Here is a 19301-nt window from a genome sequence, read left to right as displayed (position 1 = left end):
GACTTGAATGTACCTGCAGATCGTGGGTTCGACTTGAACAAATTGCCAGACGAAGGAGGTGAAGCTTTTGCAAAAGAAGAATTTCAACAAGTGGTTAGGATCATGTTAAAAGTTTATCTTCCCAAATTCTATTAACTCAAGGCCAATAAGACATGTCTCCTTCAAAGTCCTTTCTTGTTCGGCTTTATTTTGCTTCATATGATGGCCTACTATTATTTTACTTGATGTCATGGCTGCTTACACCATATAATAGGTAAAACTAAAATGGACAAGCAAAAAAAAAATTACTGGCTTTTACTTGATGTCATGGCTACTTATCACATGAATTGCAATTCCCACAGAAAAATACCAAAAACAAAGCATAGAGACACCAGAGAAGCATCAAATACGTGCTACTTTGAACCAAAACCCCAGAAAAAACAAAACAGCATATTTAGTCATTAATCATTACAAAATTAACTTGGCTATCAAAAACTTAAATAATCAAGAACTTCTTGCACTAATGTGGGATTACATTTCATCCGAGTAGGGAGTTGGCCATATCTTTCTAGCACTACTTTCTTACTATGTGGGATCTTATATTTGTTGGAACCTTTTGCCTTCATGATTTCTATCATGCATGTCTGAAGTGTTAAGAATATTTTGTCAGATTCCACAGTGGAGAAAGCTTCAAATGACTTCACAACAGCATTAACAAGCTCATCAACTGTTGTAGGTGCTTCCTTGTGTGTTAATGACTGAATTGCACGAAAGAATCCAAGATCTAAGACATTTAAATCTGGAGAATTTGCTGGTTGATACATCAAACGAATATCAAACCCATCTTCTGTAGCTGCTCGACAAAAATTAGCATCATCAATGCCAATGTGAGTTCTTGCATTATCTTGTTGAATAAATATTGGCTGCCTTAGATCATCTCTTGGCCACTTTGCTTTGATGGCAGGTAACACCTTTTCAATTAGAAACGATTTTATAACTTCTTTCTTTATCGAAGTTATTGGTTTTGTTTCTAATGTACCTACAGATCTATTAACACTAGTTCTTTTGGCTGGCTCTTGAGTGACGAATGGGAAGATACCAACTTTTCCAGAGAAGATTTCAGTCCTTTGTGTATCAAATCTTGGACGACTTATAGCAGCTAAGAACATGACTTTTGGAATGAAATTTTTACTTTGACAAGTGCGTAATGGCTCTTCCTCATCTGGTAGCAAGTAATAGTTTTCAGACCTCTTTGACATATAGAACCATTTTTCATCGATATGAATAATGTTATGCATACCTATGAAATAGGGGTGCAAACAAGCTGAGCTCGAGTCAAGCTTTGGCTAATCGAGCCAAGCTCGAGTTAATTTTGTGAAGCTCGAACTCGAGCTCGAACTCAAAATATCAAGCTCGAGCTCGAGCTTAAAAAATAAAAAAATAATTATTATTATTTTATTTTTAAAAAATAAAAAAATTATTTATTTTTAAAAATGAATAAAACAATAATTTTTTAACAAATAATAAAATATTAGGGATATATATGTAATTTTACTATTAAAATAAAAATAAAAAATATATATATATAATTGAGCTCGCGCGAGCTTAATGTTTTTAAGCTCGAGATCGACTTAATTAGTTCGAGCTCAAGCTCGAGATAAACTTAATTAGCTCGAGCTCGAGACGAGCTCGTATTCGAGCCGCTCGCGATCGGCTCGCGAGCGGCTCGATTCACGAAACACCCCTACTATGAAAGTTGGATCATGTGATATGCTGCAACTTTCTAGCATGGACAAACAAAATTGCAGTCAACATCTTTTGTTTTCTTCCTTCAAATATGGTTTTATGCCATTTGGGCGACGCCATATAACTCCAATCTTTAGAAGTCTAAACAATGAGGTCTGATTTGTGTCTAAAGCGGAAGCTAAAGATCGAATAGATGTCCTCTTTGATAAGGGGGTCTCACGAAATCCAACCATGTCAATCTGAACTCTTTTTTGTCCACAATTTTTTGTCTTCCTATGACACACATCACCACTGTCCTTTGCTCGTTTCCAAATACGTTGAATAGTTCTCAATGAAACTGAATAAGATGATGCCAATGTGAAGAGAGTACCCTTTTTCACTTTTCCAGCAACACTTTGTTTCAACAAAGCACAATGTATTCTTTTGCGTTCTTCATTGGTCAAAGTTCTAAGTTTCCTTGTGCGACCACTACTTTGTGCTTCTACCACTTCGAAATTTGGATTGTCATCACTGACGTTGTTATCTAGTTAAGAATAAAACAAAAATAAGAAGTTACTGGTACATATAGGTAAATAGGAGTCAATAATATGGAAAGAAATTGTAATACCAGTATTCAAATTTGGTTCCGCCAATTCTATCACTTCGAGATTTGCTTCTGTTTCATCTTCTGCACATGGCTCTTTGTTCAAGTCAAAAAGGAATTGACTTGAGGATATCTCAGTTGTTGGAGGACTTTGATTAAGGTTGAAGTCAAGAACAAAACCTTCTTCAATAATGCAATTAAGATCTGGCAATTGATATTGCAATTCCTCTGTAGCAGCTTCTTGAGCCTCTTCACTATGAATGTTAGAATTTGCCCATGAATTATTTAAATCGATTTCAAGTACAGGCATCTGATATCTTTGCCTTGAACCCATGGATAAAGTATGTTGTTTTGAATAGATTTAACATCCAACATACTTATAATGTCAAAGTCTTTTGTTTTTTGGTGGGAATTAATATTCAAATTTTGAGATCTATGAAAACAAATTTGGTGGGAACTATTCAGATTTTCAGATTTAATCTATTGATTGAAAAATGTGAGAGAGAGTAAATGACCGGTAGTATTAATTAGGTATAGTTGAAGAGAGATAAAGGGTAATTTTGAGAAGTAAAGTAAAACTTTTGTTGACTTTTAGAAAATAACCAACTTTCTTAATCTAAGAGAATTAGTTATTCAGGCTATCTAATGAGGAACGGAGGGAGTATATGCGGAGCGGGATGAATACTCGCGAGTTTTAAATTATGTGATCTTAACCTGCCCTGCATCTAAACAAGTATTTGACCCTCTCTTGATCCGATCAAATAATACGAATCGAATTTGCATCAGATCAAATCGGATATTACGAATTTTTGGATTAACGTGTATTTTTGCCTACCCCTACCAACATTAAAAGGAAGTGAAATAGAGAGGCACGCTGCAGTTAGAGTAGTTGGCATGTAACTTGAAAATGGTTGAACACAATCAATATCCATTGGGACTTATGATTTATGACTCTTGTACAGCTTCGAATTCCAAGCCTCATTGAAGTGCATGATTGAATAATTACAGCTACCAGCCATTGAAATTTATTTCTTTGGTCGTTGGACTTCTGCAAATGAGTACAAATCTAGTTATGCTAAGAATATATTTCAGTTGCCATAATGGTGGCAAACATTATGACCATTGAATGCCCCTTGTGGTAATTTTATTGGCTCGATTAGATAAGGGTCATAAGTTTCTTATACAATTTGATTTTTTTTTCATCAAAAAATGAATTTCATTAACAAATCGTTATAATTAGAAATGGTAAAATAAATATGCACTAGAAATAATAGATCTATAATTTAATAGATATAAAGATATGAAAAATTATGAACAGATCTTAAAAACACAAAGAAATTTCAAAGTCTTCTAATAAAGCGCTATGACCCCCTTTTGTACATGTTGCCAGTAGATTTGTTAATCAATTGCTTTAATCTTTAATAATGATGATAAAATTTATTAAAATAGATCAAAGATCTAAAAATTTTTGATCTGATAATCAAATTTAAAATAAATTCAAATCTAACAACGAAATAAGAAAAAATTATACAAAAATCTCACTAAGAACAAAGGAATAATAAATTTTCACTAGAAACCTTTAAGAGAAAAGCAAACCCTCACTAAAAAAATTTTAAAACAAACCTTATTAAAAAACAAAGTAAAAACAAATGATACTCTCCCTCTCTTCGAATAGAAAGATCTTTTGAGGAGAAAAGAAAATGTAGAAAGAAATTGAGGAAGAGGAGATGTGATGCTGATTAAGTACCCGTAGGTTGGAATTTTGACCCTTCAATAGGCCTAGCTTGTATTGGTACCTGTGGGGAGAAAATCTTCAAAACCTTAATTAATGGATAAAACCTCGTAGTCAATCCAGCTGCCAAGCAATTAATGGCTCATGGCTAAATTCTTCTGATTCACACGCTAAAATGGGATCAAATGCTTGTTCTCATGTGTACCTAGTCCGTAACTAGCTGTGATGTTTGACCTCCTAGATCCAACAAGTACAGAGTTCTTTGGATCTCGTCTTTTTTTTTCCCCTGCTTTTACTAGGAATTCGGGTTTGTTTGAATTGTGTTTTATTTGAAATATTTTTACTGTAGCACTTTTTATGATGTGATGTGTGTGAGATAAAAAAATAATTGAAAAGATAAAAAGGTATATTGAAAATTGTAATGATGATGTAAGCAGATAAAATTGAGAAAATAAAACACAATCCAAACAAAAGATCTCATGGAGGAATTGAAGGGCGGCATAATGAATTCATTATACCAAAAAAAAAAAAAAATAGTGAAAATTTTACCCAAAAAAAAACCAACAAAAAAAAGGAGTGAAGCATGGTACAATTTAACACGATAAATTATAGTACCTAGTTAGTAGTAATAGTTAGAATGAGGTAATACACCACAATATTCTAAAATATTACACAAACGAGGCTGGAATTCATTTTTCTACAAGTTATTAGTCTCCATGTATGTATCATCATACTAATCATACCAATAACTTACTACTAATAACTTGCTTAAGCACAGCACTAACAATATACCACCATCTAATTCAGATTTAAGCTAAAAGCCAGAAATTCTTCTGCCATCTGGTGCTGATGAGGTACCCACCCATGCCTTTGCTTTGCTTCCTCACTCCAATTGTTAAGCAGTCCACTGCATTGATGCATTGTTCCACAAACTCCTCTGAGCTGCTGGTTCCACAGAGGCTGCAACAGTTGAAATAAGACTCAAATGGTACTAATTTCCTAGTGAAAAACCAATGACCAATTGGACCCCAAAAGACTCTTTGGTGTGTCTGAGTGTAATTTAGTTTTTTCCCTGTTAAATGCCTATTATCGAAAAAAATTGGACCCCAAAAGAAGTAAAAGCATTATTTTTGTTGTAACAACATTTAGGATGAAAATTGTCACATACATTTAAAACTTTTTACACATGTATGGAAGAATGAAATGGGATCTAGTCAAGAGACATGAATGATAAATTGGCTTTTTAAGTAAGTAATAATACCCACCAATTAAGCAGCACTGAAGAAGGCTTTTTCTGACCCAAGACTAGGACAGACACCTCCAGTTTCTTCACTTGGCTCATCACTGTGGCCAGTTTTGGTCCTTGAATCACAAGTGCCTCCACTTCAACCTGAGTAGTTGGGGCAGTAGAGATGAAATTAATGTAGCAAGGATATTGGACACCAAAAAAAAAATGGCACAGATCCGAAAACTGTCTCCATTTTGCCCATAAAGTTGCAACAATGGAAAATGACAAAAAGAGAAAGCATTTTCAGAAATGATTATCTCTCCCAACATGCTAAAGTGAACAAAATCATGACTCATTTCCTTTTTGTTCTGGAAAAACTGGCAAAAGAGAAACAAGTAAAGGGGAAAAAAAGAAAAAGAAAAATCAGAACATATTCTGTTTTTTTTTTGAGTGAAGGCAAACAAGGAAAAATCATGAGTCACTCTCATTTGGTCAGAAAAAAAAAAAAACCAAAAAGCAAGACACTAAAGAATGACATAAAAACACAGAAAAACATCCCACAACATAAAACCTTTTTAAAAAAAAAAAAACCGTACTCATCAGCCTTAGTTTGTCACTTAATCAGCAATCTAGACATGAATTTATAAACTCATACAAATGAGCAAGCTTTAGTAATGTTATTATTAAATCACTTACCTCAGGCTTGAAAGCCTGAAAATATCAGAAACTAAACTAGAAGCAACAACCAAGACATCGATTTATGTATACATAAATCTCTTACCTCAGGCTTGCAAGCTTTACAAAGGGATCCCAGAGAACTGGCAAGATAAGGAGAGCAAGAAGAAGAAGATGACTCAGAAGTGTTATGCGAAGGAGGGACAATATGAAGCAGAGTTAACATATCACCCTTGTTGGTAACATGAGTAAGAGCCCACATCATTGCATGCTTAGAATGAGAACTCTGATCCACCACCACCATTACTCTTTTCTTCATTACAAATCCACCATTTTCACATCCAGCACTTGCATACATGTTGTTAAACCCTTCCATTTGCTTCAAACTAGCTTCATACCTGTACAGCCCTCTTCCATTTTCATCGCCAACATCAGCATTCTTGCCACTAGCCCATCTTCTTGATCTTGATGTGTAGCCTTCTTTCCTACTTATCTGCCTCAAGATTGAAGCTGAACTTGGCATTCTTGTTTTCTTTTTTTTTTTCCTTTTCCTGACAAACCACTTTCACTTTAGTGTATTCTTGGGGGGATGAAGGTTCTGGGCCGGTATATTGATACTATATTATAGCCTTGCTGAGGTACAAAAAGAGGAGCAAAAAGAGCAGGGAATAGGTGTGAAGGGGAATGGGCAATGGGCAGGGGAGGTTTTGATGATGCAATGTTATGATTTTATTTAACTTTAGTACGGTGGAAAATGACTACCAAGTCACGGGAATCACTGAGCTAGTTGTGGCTTTATGTACGAGTAGAAACACTAAAGAAATCAAAGTTTGTCAGAATTGATGATGAAATGGGGGATTCTTTTGTAGGTACTACCCATCCCTTTCCATTAGGCACTAGCATTAGACCAGAAATCAGAATCTTTTGGTGATTTCTGAGGAAATGGTCCATGTTAGCATGATGAGACCACTAGATTCTAATACTGTGCATTACTGCAGAAATTCATGCTTTATATATTTTAAGGATTTATACTAATTAAAGATTAAGGATGTAAAGGCCAATTAGTGTAGACCCCATGTGGCATTACTCCCCTGAATATATTTTCTTTGTATTAGCACAGATAGTTCTCCTACTATTAGTATTCTTTCATTCATCTATTTACTCAATTCAAGCGAAAATTTGCAAGCGAAAATGTGTCAATTCATTATTAAGGAAAAACTATAAAAATGTCTATTGTTCTATCATTGTTGTTACATGTATTAGTTTCTTCCTTTTTTTGTACTTTCTAATATAGTCTCACTCGATTCTACTATCAAAAAAGGAAAAGGAAAAGAAAAAACAATATATTGTTCATTCTAGTATTGGGCTGCAGTTAGGAATTTTTTGCTTATGATGTAATAGGTGTTACAACGCCAAGCTTAGCCTCCTTTGTAATGGGCCATTAAGCCGTCCAACCAAAATCACCCTTGTTCGGATTGTCATTTTTTCTTTAAAAGTTTTATGTTTTTTTATAAATACATTTTTCAGTCATTTTTTTTATCTCATATATATTAAATTATTACTATATATGTTTCCATAAAATTCTAAAAAAAATAACAATTCAAACAAGAACTTGTTAACACTGTTAACAAAAGAGAAATATTGTTAAACATTAAGGTATTTGTAAAGTCCCAATTAATTGAAAAAATACTTTGATAAGTCTTTCCAAAGACAAAAATATAAAAGCATAAGTTATAATGCGCTGAAAAATTCCAAACCAATTAAAATAAAATAAAAAGAACACACTTTTATACGTCTACCATGCAAAGAAAGTGTACTAAATATTTAGGTCCTAGAAAGTAGAAACTCAGATACAGCTCCAAGTAGTTTTTTTTACTGTTTTAGATTTAGAAACTCAGACTAAACTAGTTTGTTATTAAGTTTTTGAGATGTGTGCATGAAATAGAGTACAATCATATCTGGACAGACCAATTCGGCAGCTACTAGAATTATAGGCAAATGCATTTTGGATTTCAGGTGTCAGCAAGTATTAGCCTTTTTGTGTTTGTGTTTGTTTTTATTTCGGGCTATTGTGCTAACTCATCAGCTGTCTCACGAGTTGGGATTATGCAATTGCATGTGCGTTTAGATAAAAGATTTTATATTTGCAAAAAACTTTTGAAATACAGTAGTAGTGTAATACTTTTTTGTAATTTGATTTATGTGAAATAAAAATGTAATTAAAAATCATATTTATGGTGTGATAGAATTTTTTTTTTGTAATAAAAAAAATCACGACAAATTTTGCTACTCGCCGAACTTTATATCTCACGTCTAATCTAACCCATCCACCTAATTTTCTAATTTTAAATCAATTAATACCCACCACTAATTCCACTCTACAATCACCGCTACGATTGCAATAATCCCAAATTGAATAAGATAAATTTTGATTATGATTTTCGAAGCTCCAATCTGTTACCACCCCTTCTGAGATTATGAATAAGCTAGTATAATATATGTTGAAGCAGCAGGTTTCTCACTTCATTCATTAAATTACTTCTTTTGTGTCAAAAAATTCATTTCACTCCTAAAAGTGCTTCATCTTTAACTTTCTATTAATAGCCTTAACATAAAAAATTTTCATGTACTTCGGTTTCGATAAGATAGCAATTTTGTGGGATGTGGATGCAACTAATAAATATAGGGCAACTAATGAGGTAGTGAGTTTTATGTGACGCGTTCAAATTATCTAGGGATATAATTTTAGAAACCCAGAGGTTTCTAACAATCTCATTAGGCTCCTCTGAAATTTATAAAATTGCATAAATCTCCTCTAAGGTTAAGGTTTTGATAACAAAGTTAGTCCAATAAAAAAAAATAACATTAAAAAAGTACTTTAAAGAGAGAAATGAAACTTTTATTTGATAAATACCCTTATGCATGTTTATAAGTCATATTAATAAAAGAATACAAATAATTAAAAGTTAAAAACAATTAATACACACATTTAACCACTCAAAAAGTTCTATTTGATCAATTAGATAATACAAATAAGAAACAAAACTACACTAATGATTACAAGATTCAGCGAAATAGACTAGTTGTATTTTTTAACTTGATGTTTGTTATGATTCTCGTGATTTTGAACAGAAAATTTTCAAAATTTGTGTCCGTGTACGTGTGTGCCCGCACGCGTCTATATGTAAAGCTCAATTGAACTCAATTAAGTTCAATAAAATTTCGAACCTCACATACTTGGATCAAGGTGAAGCTCATAAAGCTATTAGAGTTATTCGAAATCGAACTCGAATTCTGTTAAGGTTGATAGGTTGTTAGAACTCTTCGAATTCAAACTCAAATCGATTAATGCGTATTCAAGTTTGAATTTTGATCGAACAAGTTGACGAACTACTTGATTGAGTTCGACTCTATTGCATCCATGTTGCCAACATAAGTTATTGGGTTAATTACATTTACCTCCCCTGAGATTTGACCATATTACCAATCAATCCTTGTAATTTGTCCAAATAACGGTCTCACCCTTTGAATGATCAAACATTTAACAAAAAATCCCTTAATGCCGAAAATGCCCTTATTAAGGTCATGTTGCATTAAAAAAAGAACATATTTTTATTTTATTAACCCTGAAGCAATCCCAAAAAATAGAAAAAAGTTTTATTATTTTATAAAAATCATATCTTTGCTTTCATAAATAGTTTTGAATTAATAATTATTTTAAATCTTAAAAATAAATATTAAAAATTAGATAAATTGAAAGAAAAATAAAAAAAAAGAAGAAATTATTTTAATTCCTGAAGTATGGTTCAATTTGAGGAAAACATGCCTTGTGCTCTCCGCAACATGCCTTGAACCACAAATTCGAACCATACTTGAAGATTTAAAATAATTGCTTTTTTTTTATTTTTCTTTCAATTTATCTAATTTTTAATATTTATTTTTAAGATTTAAAATAATTATTGATTCAAACTATTTATGGAAGCAAAGATATGATTTTTATAAAATAATAAGCAAAAATTTTTTCTATTTTTTTGGATTACTTGAAGGTTAATAAATAAAAATATGTTCTTTTTTTAATGCAATATGGCCTCAAAAAGGGCATTTTCAGCATTAAGGGGGTTTTTGTTAAATGTTTGATCATTCAAATGATGAGACCGTTATTTGGACAAATTACAGAAATTGATTGGTAATATGATCAAACCTCAGGGGAGGAAAATGTAATTAACCCTAAGTTATTTTAGTCGATATGGATAGACCATTTCTTTTATATAAGCCTTGTGTTTCATTTCTGCTGCCGATGCAAAAACAAGTTAGTGAAATAATTCGTAATTATCTCATAAAAGAGCTGTGTTTTCTGAAGTCCTTCATAACTTTTTTTTTTTTTTATCAATGAAGTCCTTCATAACTTACTCCGTTCCATTGTTCGAAGGGCTACAAATTAACCTCTGTAATAGAACTTTTACTTAATGTTTTTCCCTAGAGGTAAATGCTGTAGCCTGTAGGTGCATTGAGTGCATTCTTTACTGGTCATTCATTGGGTCAGTAAAAATCAGGAAAAATCAGAGGATGCAATAAAAGATCCTGAGCCCTTCAAGACAATCCATAATAGCGAGTAGGACAATAAACTGATAAAGTAATCAGAAGATTAAATGAACAGTTTTTAAGTAAATAATTAATTAAAGAAAATGTCAGAAGGGACCCCTCGTGAATTGAGTTTTGGAGTTTTCGAGTCAGAAAGGTCGTACTTCCAAATTATTGCTTCCGATTAATTCGCCGAGCTCAGCTCACCCTCGCCCATTTCAAAATTACCATTTCATCCTTTCGATGCTGGAACATCCCTCGTCAGATAATTTAGTAATTTTCATTTTACTATTAATAATTTTTTTTTTGCTTTTGGATATATATATATAATTTTTTTTATTTTTTGTTTTTGGTGACAAAGTGGATAAGAGGTTAGAATTGAGTAAAATTAATTTATCTAGTGGGTCAATTGATGACTTTATTTACATAATCTCCACAAGATTTTACAAGAAATTCCATGTTGTGACATTTACTACTAGAAGAGTTTTACTGCTCATCTGTATATCATTGATTTTATTTCTTTTCCACTTACAAATTTATACTTGTAATTGAAAATGGCTATGGTCCTTTAGTTAATTAAACTTTTCGAACCTTTGATTAATATACATGATAAAATGATTTTTTTTTCTTACCTTAACCAGTATATATATCTTTACCTCATTAGAATATTCTTCTTGGTTAAACAAAATCTTTTTTATTTGCTTTAGAGTAAATATTAAGAAAATGTCATAATACTGGTAATCAAGTATTATTAAGTACTATTTACATGTTGATACGGTGAAATTGTATTACTCCCTCCCTTTTTTTATAACTGGCGTTTAAGGAATTGCACGTCAATTAAGAAAAGTTTTCATTGCTTAAATCTATACACCACTTTCCTTTTATACCCTCATTAATTATTCCATTCACCCATGTTTTCTCTCACTGTATTAAATGGTTCAACATACTAGGAGTAAGAAGAACAAAAGGGTGAGAAAAGAATATGGAAGGGCAGAGAGAAGCAATAATTACTAGGAGTAAGAGAGATAAAAGGGTAAAAATGTGAAAAAATAATAAATGCTGCATAGGAATAGTAAAACGACAGATAAAAGTACTTAGGAGCAAATTCCTTAAACGACAGTTATAAAAAAAGGGAGGGAGTATAAAAGACTCAGTCTACATTTATGTAACTGAAGATTAATCACAGTTATAGTTATAAGAGGTGCATTTCATTATTGCCTCTAGATCTCTTTCATTGAGCTCATTTTGAAGTTTTTTTTTCCAAAGAGTGTTTAGATCATTAATTTGAAAATTTTGCTATACAAGCCCCCTCAATCTTTTAGTTGATACAAGTTGAGTAGGAGTTGTACATTTTAAGTTGGGATTCGTAAATAAACCATAAGGTCAACTAAATATGAGGTACTCGAATTGAGAATTTTAAATGAATATATCTCACTAATGTTGCAGTATGATAATTATATTTAGTATGATAGTCCCCATCTTTTTCTTTTAGGCCCCTAAAAAGCACACCGAAATTTGAGTGGATCAACTAAAAAAAACCCTCATATTTAAGGCCTAAAAAAAAAGACGCAAAAGCAGGAAGGTATCTAGGATGGTGGGTTATTCTTTAAGGCTTAGTAGAGACTGCCCTACTAATTTTTCCGTAGTCCCACGTCGTTTTTTAGGGGTTAGGTAGTTAAGTCCCTAAGTTTGTGTCAAGAATTGTCGATTTTTAGGATTAAATTTGAAATTAAATTTAATTAACTAACTTTATAACTCTGAAAAAAAAACTAAAAAAAAAACCTCGAAAATTATCATTAGCATTTTAACTTCTATACACATGTTTGTGGAAAAAGGTTACGTCAAACTCAACTCTTATATTTATATTGTAACTCGACATGACATGACAGAAGAATCCTGTCAATATTAGTCCTATCATGGAAACATGTACTACAATTTTGTAGTCCTATTTGAGATTTACTCCTTGAACTATTAATTCTAGCACTTACTAGAAACTTCTTTTTTTTTTTTTTGGGAAAATTCCCTTCAATTGATTGAAAACTAATTCAAAAGAAATTGAAATGACTATTTTACATCAAAGTGATCAAATATCCCAATCTAGCTCCTTCTTTTTCTTCTCACCATTCCAAACTTCCAATACATCTCTAATCCCCTTCTATGTTTTCTTTCTTAATTGTGATCTTTGAATGGACTAATGCAGAAACTTCAAATGATTCTTTCATTTGGAATAATTATTTTGTTTGGATAGGGTATTATTTAAAATATTATTTGGAATAATTACTGTAACATTTTTTGTGATGTGATATATGTGAGATAAAAAGGTGGTTGGAAATATAAAAAAGTGGGTTGGAAAATATGTTTATGATACAAGCAAAATATTATTTTGGATAAGTTTTGTATCCAAACACTCCCATTGTTTCCTATGTTTTGGTTGTTCTTGCATTTATTCGTTTCAGAGTAAAGTTGGATTTTTGTGCCAGTGCGTGATAATGGTGTTGTGATAATTTTGCTTGATGGTAAACCACTATATTGATTGTTTGCAATGGCAAGTAAACAAAAAAAAAAACAACAAAATAGATTTTTGAAGCGGCGATGGATGGATGATGATTTGTTGTAGAAATATTTGACATGATCTTGGAGGTGATTTAGAATAAAATTATGTGAAGAAACTATACAGATGGCATGTGCAATGGGTAATCTTGTCAAAATATTTGTTTTATTAGTCATTAGACTCCTTTACCCTCAATAAAGTTGGGCTAACCTATGTGATTTGAGTAATATGCGACTAATTGGAAGCATAAGTTAGTTTGTAGGGATTGATGGTTTAGAGGGTAAGTTACATGTTAAAGATAGTTCAGGGGCCAATTTGTAGTTTAGCAAAAAAACATAAAGCTCCATAGCAAAAAACCATTTTTCTTGTGTCCCACAACAAAAAAGAGAGAATAAAACTTTTGAAGTAAGACTAGCTTTTTAAACATGACTAAACAACTACCTTCTCTTTTCAATTGAAGAAAACATTACACATCGTAGAGCCAATTTTTGGCCAGAAAAATGCATATTCTTGTTCTTGTCTTTTTTCTTTTTTGATAGATAAGAGGAATCAATGCTGTGATCAAAGATGCTAATGTGGGTTAGATGCGTATAAATGTAGAGAAAAAAAAAGAGAAGTGGTTAATTTCGAAATATATTTTGGAAACCATATAAATTGACACAATGATATATTCCTTCTAAAAAGTCATTTACACTTTGTTTGTACTTAGGGTGCGTTTGATAAAATTGAAATTTAAAAATTAAAATCTGAAATTTGAAATCTGAAGTTTGAATTCGTTGAGTTGTTAAATTGTTATATACTAAATCCGATAAATTTGAATGTATATTGCATTCAATGATAAGTGAATAACTTATTACTTAATTTTAGAGCTAGAAAATGCAGTGTCACTTGATTAATTTAGATGTTCTATTTTTTGTTATCAAACGTGTCTAAACATATTAAGATCTGAATCCATTAAATTTAAGTGTTGAATTGGATTATCAAACTGGGCCTTACTTTGAATACTAAAAAGGGCTTAATTTTGTTGGAAATGCATTTAATATCTAGATGATTAATCTGTCACGCGTTTTGTAACCTTGATAATATACATTAAATTCACAATTACTCACCCAAATCTTTAGCTAAATTTTCTAGGCTCTCAGTCTTATAAATCTCATTTTGCACAAACTTTCACACAATCCTTGTAGAAAAATCATTGAAAACTTTTCGATCATCCCTTCATTATCACTTGTTTTTATCTCTTAATTTGTCTTTTGTTTGCTTTTGGAATAATATTGGACCTTAAACAGTACGGAAAATAATTTGTGTTCAAATTCTAAGGCCTTGTTTGGATAGCAATTTTTCAAACGTTTTCGTAAACACACTTTTCAATCGCCTTTCTATCTCACAAATATTTTTTCTTTAAAAAAATCCAGAAAAATGTAATCCAAACAAGGTTAATTCCTAAAGCTTTCCCCGTTACCATTATCAAGACAATTAATTGATTAAGGAACAGGGGAAGATTTGTTTAATGCTTCTAGGTTTAAGGAGTAGCAACCAAAAAGCACTCGCAAAACTCGATGTTTCCGTTGCTATCGGGTCTTTAAAGTCCGTTTCTTGGGGCTGATTACAATGCTATTGTTCTTCTCCTATTATGCTGTTTTGACTTGAGATTTTGTTAAGTAAATTATCGAGACCCTCCAAAAGGTTTCCCACAATCAACAAACTTTCCTATAATTTCCGAGGGAATTGTTAGTCGTACTTCACTTATTTTCAATCACATTTTTACTATCTATTTATTTATATACATCACGTCACATTACAAAAAGTGCTATAATAATTATTTTAAATAATATTTTGAATAATTTTCTATTTAAACACACTCTTTCTTAGGCTTATGCAAAATATGAAATCAAATTACCGAAACGAGGGTATGTGTATATAATGGATAAAAATCAAAGGAGGCTAATCTTGCCCATTGCAAGGTCTAGAAAGAACTGAAATGCAGGGAAAATACTCATGATAATAAGAGTGTACTTTCAAGAATTGCAGGGAAATTTTTATCAGAGTGGCCTATCTTAGGGTGGTTATTGTTAGGGATAATTTGAGAAACTTTCCCTGATATTTCTAACAACTTCACTCAGCTCCCCTGAAGTTTAAAAAATTACACTTACCTCTCTTGATTTGATAATTTTAGTAACAAAACCTTAAAATAATATTAACTTGGTCAATTTTTTAAATGAATATCCAAAAATACCCTTATGTAATGAGTTTTAATTTATTTTTCTATACAATTATAAGATTATATAGTACAATCATGTTCATACCTACTATTTGATAAACAACTATAATAACAACTTTATCATTATGATAGGATACTTTTGATGGTACTTTATTATGGCTTTAGATTTACAAGATAGAAAATAAAATATTGAAATAATTCATTTAGAGTTTATGAATTTTTTTGAATAGTGGGATTATCATAATTTAGTAGTGATTTTGGGCCTTTTTTTTGATTTATTGTTAATTTTAGTACTAAAAAAATAGAAAACAAATATCAGCAAAAATACTAGATTATATATAAAATTAGCTCGTCAAAAAAATTACTAACTCGACATTTAGTTACAATAGAAACTAGAAACAATAAGAAGGAATAAGAAAAAAAAAAGGAATAAGAATGAAAAAAAATAATTTTAAAACTCGTTCCAAGTATAAGCATACCAAATAAGGAAATTTTATTAAAATATTTAAGGGTAAAATTATCATTTTAAATAATAAGGGAGGTTTGTATAATTTTTCAAACCTCAAGGGAGCTCACTGAAATTATTAGAAACCTCAAGGGAGGTTTCTGAAATTATCCCTTATTGTAATTAACCCTTTCCTGTGCATAGGACCACATCTATGCCCTCTACGTATACGCAACCGTTTACCAGTGCGTGGAGTCAGAGATCAGGTTTTCTTGGGAATCTGAGCTTCTAAAAGAACGAAAATAAGTTGAGTGTTCCAAGCAAGCCGAGGAATGACATTGGGGAAGCTTGTGAGCAATTTGAAAACTGATGAAACAGCAAGTAACAGACGAATTAGCATTCAGCGACACCTTTCCTGGCTTCTCGTGAACCTATAATAATATTTTACTTTTGCACCCATAAACATTTTAGTAGATGCTAAAATGTACAACATTATTTTGTTGTATTTGGCAGATTAAAATTTGGCTGTTGGGCCCATTAATCAATCAGATATAGGGGGTTTGATAAATGCATTTTGTGCTTCTTAATTAGTTGTAATTATTCGTAATAATATACTCCCTCCGTCCCACTTTGATAGTTCTGGTTCTTTTTTTTATAGAGTTTAAGAAAAAGTGGTTAACTTTGTTAGAACAATCAATTTAGGTAGCTATTTTTCTAAAATACCCTTACATTAATTAGAGTACAACTTTATGGGAACTTGAATTGATGGCAAAAAAAGAATCAACTCTCATTAAATCGGGTAGGTTTATAGTAATAACAACTTACATTGAATAAGCATATTTTAGAAAAATTAAAATACAACTACATTTTTCAATTGAAAAGTGGACTATAATTTGGGACGGACGAAAAAGGAAAACAGGACTATCAAAGTGGGACGGAGGGAGTATAATATTTTCTGGGGTCTTTAGTCTGAACAACTAGGAATTGGTGTATTTACCACAAAAGCAGGCTAAGGTATTTCCTTAACAATTTTAGTTACATTTGTTTTTCCCGACAACCAAGAAACAAAACAATAATTGATCAATAAAAACGAATGCGGGAGGGCAGGAATTCACGAACTAGACCTTGTTTGGACAGTCATGTTCCAAAGAAAAATTGATACGTTTTTCGTGAACATATTTTCCAATCATCTTTTTAATTCACATATATCAAATCGTTACAGTAATTTTTTTACAAAAAATTTAGAAAAATACAATCCAAACACAACCGTTATTCTTGTGTCCTGGGATTATGCTTTAATCAATGGCATTTTTTCCGTGATCCTTTAGTAGGGCTAGCTAGGTGGAAAAAATATATATATATATATATATATATATATATATATATATATATATATATATGTATGTATGTATGTATCTGTGTGTGTATATATTTTGTGTACGAAAAGAAATTAGGGTATACATATTCTGCTAAAGTACATATGTCATTTTCTATCGCAAATACAAAAAAATTAAACCGAGTAAGAAAATATGCTGATTTTTAGTGATTTTTGAAATGTTATACGCGAATATTAGTTTTAAATTTTACTTTTGTTCATGAGACATTAAACCCATGGAAGTATTCTCAAATAATTAGCTTTATATGAACAAAGGAGAATTTGGTTTGTAATTATGTTAATTACAGTGCTATTCTGAAATTTTCTCACCAAGTACAGTATCAATCATAAAGTAAGACGTGGAAAAGCTTATCATTTAGTTTATGTAAATTTTCTTCAACAGAAAGAGTATTTTGAGTATATTTAGAAATATATACAGTTCCAGAGCCTTTTTTTTTTAAAAAAAAAATTTGAATTTATTACCAGAGAATGGTTTGCTTACATGGTTCTAACAAATCTTTTGTGTCCCGGAAAGACCACCATCATTGTTGGGCTCGATGGATACTCGTGACCAACCAAGTCATTCTTGACTAAATCAATGTTTGTTTGGCAATTGAGACAAGATTTTTGAGATGCTAAATTCTGTATCAGAAAAAAGTAATGATTGACACAGAGCTAAGTATCACGACAAAGATAGCCATATTTAAGCAATCACGAGTATGTGAGTTTGAAATCTTTTAAAAATTAGAAAACCTATTCAGAACTCACTATATGAGTGTTTCTATTTTGATTATTTGTTGTATTATTAAATTTGAGTTATATTTTCCACAATTTATAAAATAATTTGTACTTTTTTCGAGCATAGTTTGTTGGTTTTATTCTCAACATTATGGATTCTTTGTAATTTTTTTAAAAAAAAATTTCAAAAACCATTTAAAAATTTTGAAGTGATATTACAAAAATTGGCTTCTATCATGCCCCGTCGAAAATACCTCAAAGGGAAAATGGTCATTTTGGTTCCTTGTCTTTGAGATTTGGACCAATTTAGTCCCTTAACTATCACTTAAAGATTCTAAAGGTTTTGGTCATTTTTTTTTAAGTTTTGGTCATATTGGTCCCTCATTTTTAAGGTTTTGGTCAATTTAGGCCTTTATCTTTACCCAAAAAAAGGGATAATATCAGAAACCTCCCTTGAGATTTCTCTTAATATCACTTGATACCTCTGAGGTTTTTGAAATATCACTTATCTTCTCTAATAATTGTAAAAAGACTATATTAACCCTCATTTGACACATAATTCATATATCAAATAAATGAAATTCAAAAATTTTAAGAAAAAAGTCTATATTGACCCTCATTTGACACATAATTCACATATCAAATAAATGGAATTCAAAAATTTTAAGAAAAAAGTCACTTTTTTCTCTTTCTTTTTTCTCCATCAATCTCTCTTACTCATTTTTTTTGGATGACCATACAATATTTTATTTGTAAATTATAATAAATTGAATTTTGTTTATCGTTTATTTTTTTAAATTGTAATAAAGTGGAGTATGATTTATTTGTTTATTTTGAGTTGATTTTTATAATGATTGGTACAATTTAATGGTTTGGGCAAGGGTTCAGAAGATGTTGAAAAAAAATATATAAAAGTTCATAAGAAATCGGATTTGAGCATATAGAGTTAAATTGGTGCAAGTGTATTTCTTTTCAAATATTTTTTTTTATTTTTCAAATTTATATTTTTATGGGATATAACATTATGATGTGGTAGTACTATAAAATATTGTTTTTTAGATGATAGTTTTCTTGAAATTAACATAGTGGATTAGGAATATTTTTATTTAACAAGTAAAATGGTAGTTTTGGGTTCATAAAAATTTTGTAATATAAATAACAAAAGTAAGCGAGATAAGTGATATTTTTAAAACTTTAGAGATGTCAGGTGATAATAAGAAAAACTTGAAGGAAGGTTTGTGATATTAACCCAAAAAAAGGGTCAATCTAGCATCTTGAACAAAAAATTGAGAATTTCTAATGGAATTAATTAAGTGCAAGGCATGTGAATCACTAAAAATACCTGTTTTGGTCCATTATCTTTAAGATCGTACCTCATTTTATCCTTTCAATAATTTATATTCTCATTTTCATAAAATAAAGTTAATGTAGGACTTTTAAAGAGAAA

General features: G+C 31.0%; 2 protein-coding genes across 2 annotated transcripts; both read right to left on the bottom strand.

Moving 5' to 3' along the window:
- Window positions 1–467: 467 nt before the first annotated feature.
- On the bottom strand, window positions 468–1277 carry LOC113714138 (uncharacterized). Its single transcript, XM_027237934.1, has one exon. It carries the CDS (start codon window positions 1275–1277, stop codon window positions 468–470), a length of 810 nt encoding a protein of 269 aa, XP_027093735.1.
- A 3347-nt stretch (window positions 1278–4624) lies between these two features.
- On the bottom strand, window positions 4625–6643 carry LOC113714307 (uncharacterized). The gene is made up of 3 exons (XM_027238093.2): window positions 6050–6643; window positions 5306–5430; window positions 4625–5000 (listed from the first exon to the last, which is right to left on the bottom strand). Exons 1-3 carry the CDS (start codon window positions 6464–6466, stop codon window positions 4850–4852), a joined length of 693 nt encoding a protein of 230 aa, XP_027093894.1. The 5' UTR covers window positions 6467–6643; the 3' UTR covers window positions 4625–4849.
- Between the last annotated feature and the right edge of the window lie 12658 nt (window positions 6644–19301).

This window comes from Coffea arabica, chromosome 10c (assembly GCF_036785885.1).
Source record: "Coffea arabica cultivar ET-39 chromosome 10c, Coffea Arabica ET-39 HiFi, whole genome shotgun sequence".
In the NCBI taxonomy this organism is placed as follows: Eukaryota; Viridiplantae; Streptophyta; class Magnoliopsida; order Gentianales; family Rubiaceae; genus Coffea; species Coffea arabica.
This window is presented reverse-complemented; position numbering and strand designations above follow the sequence as displayed.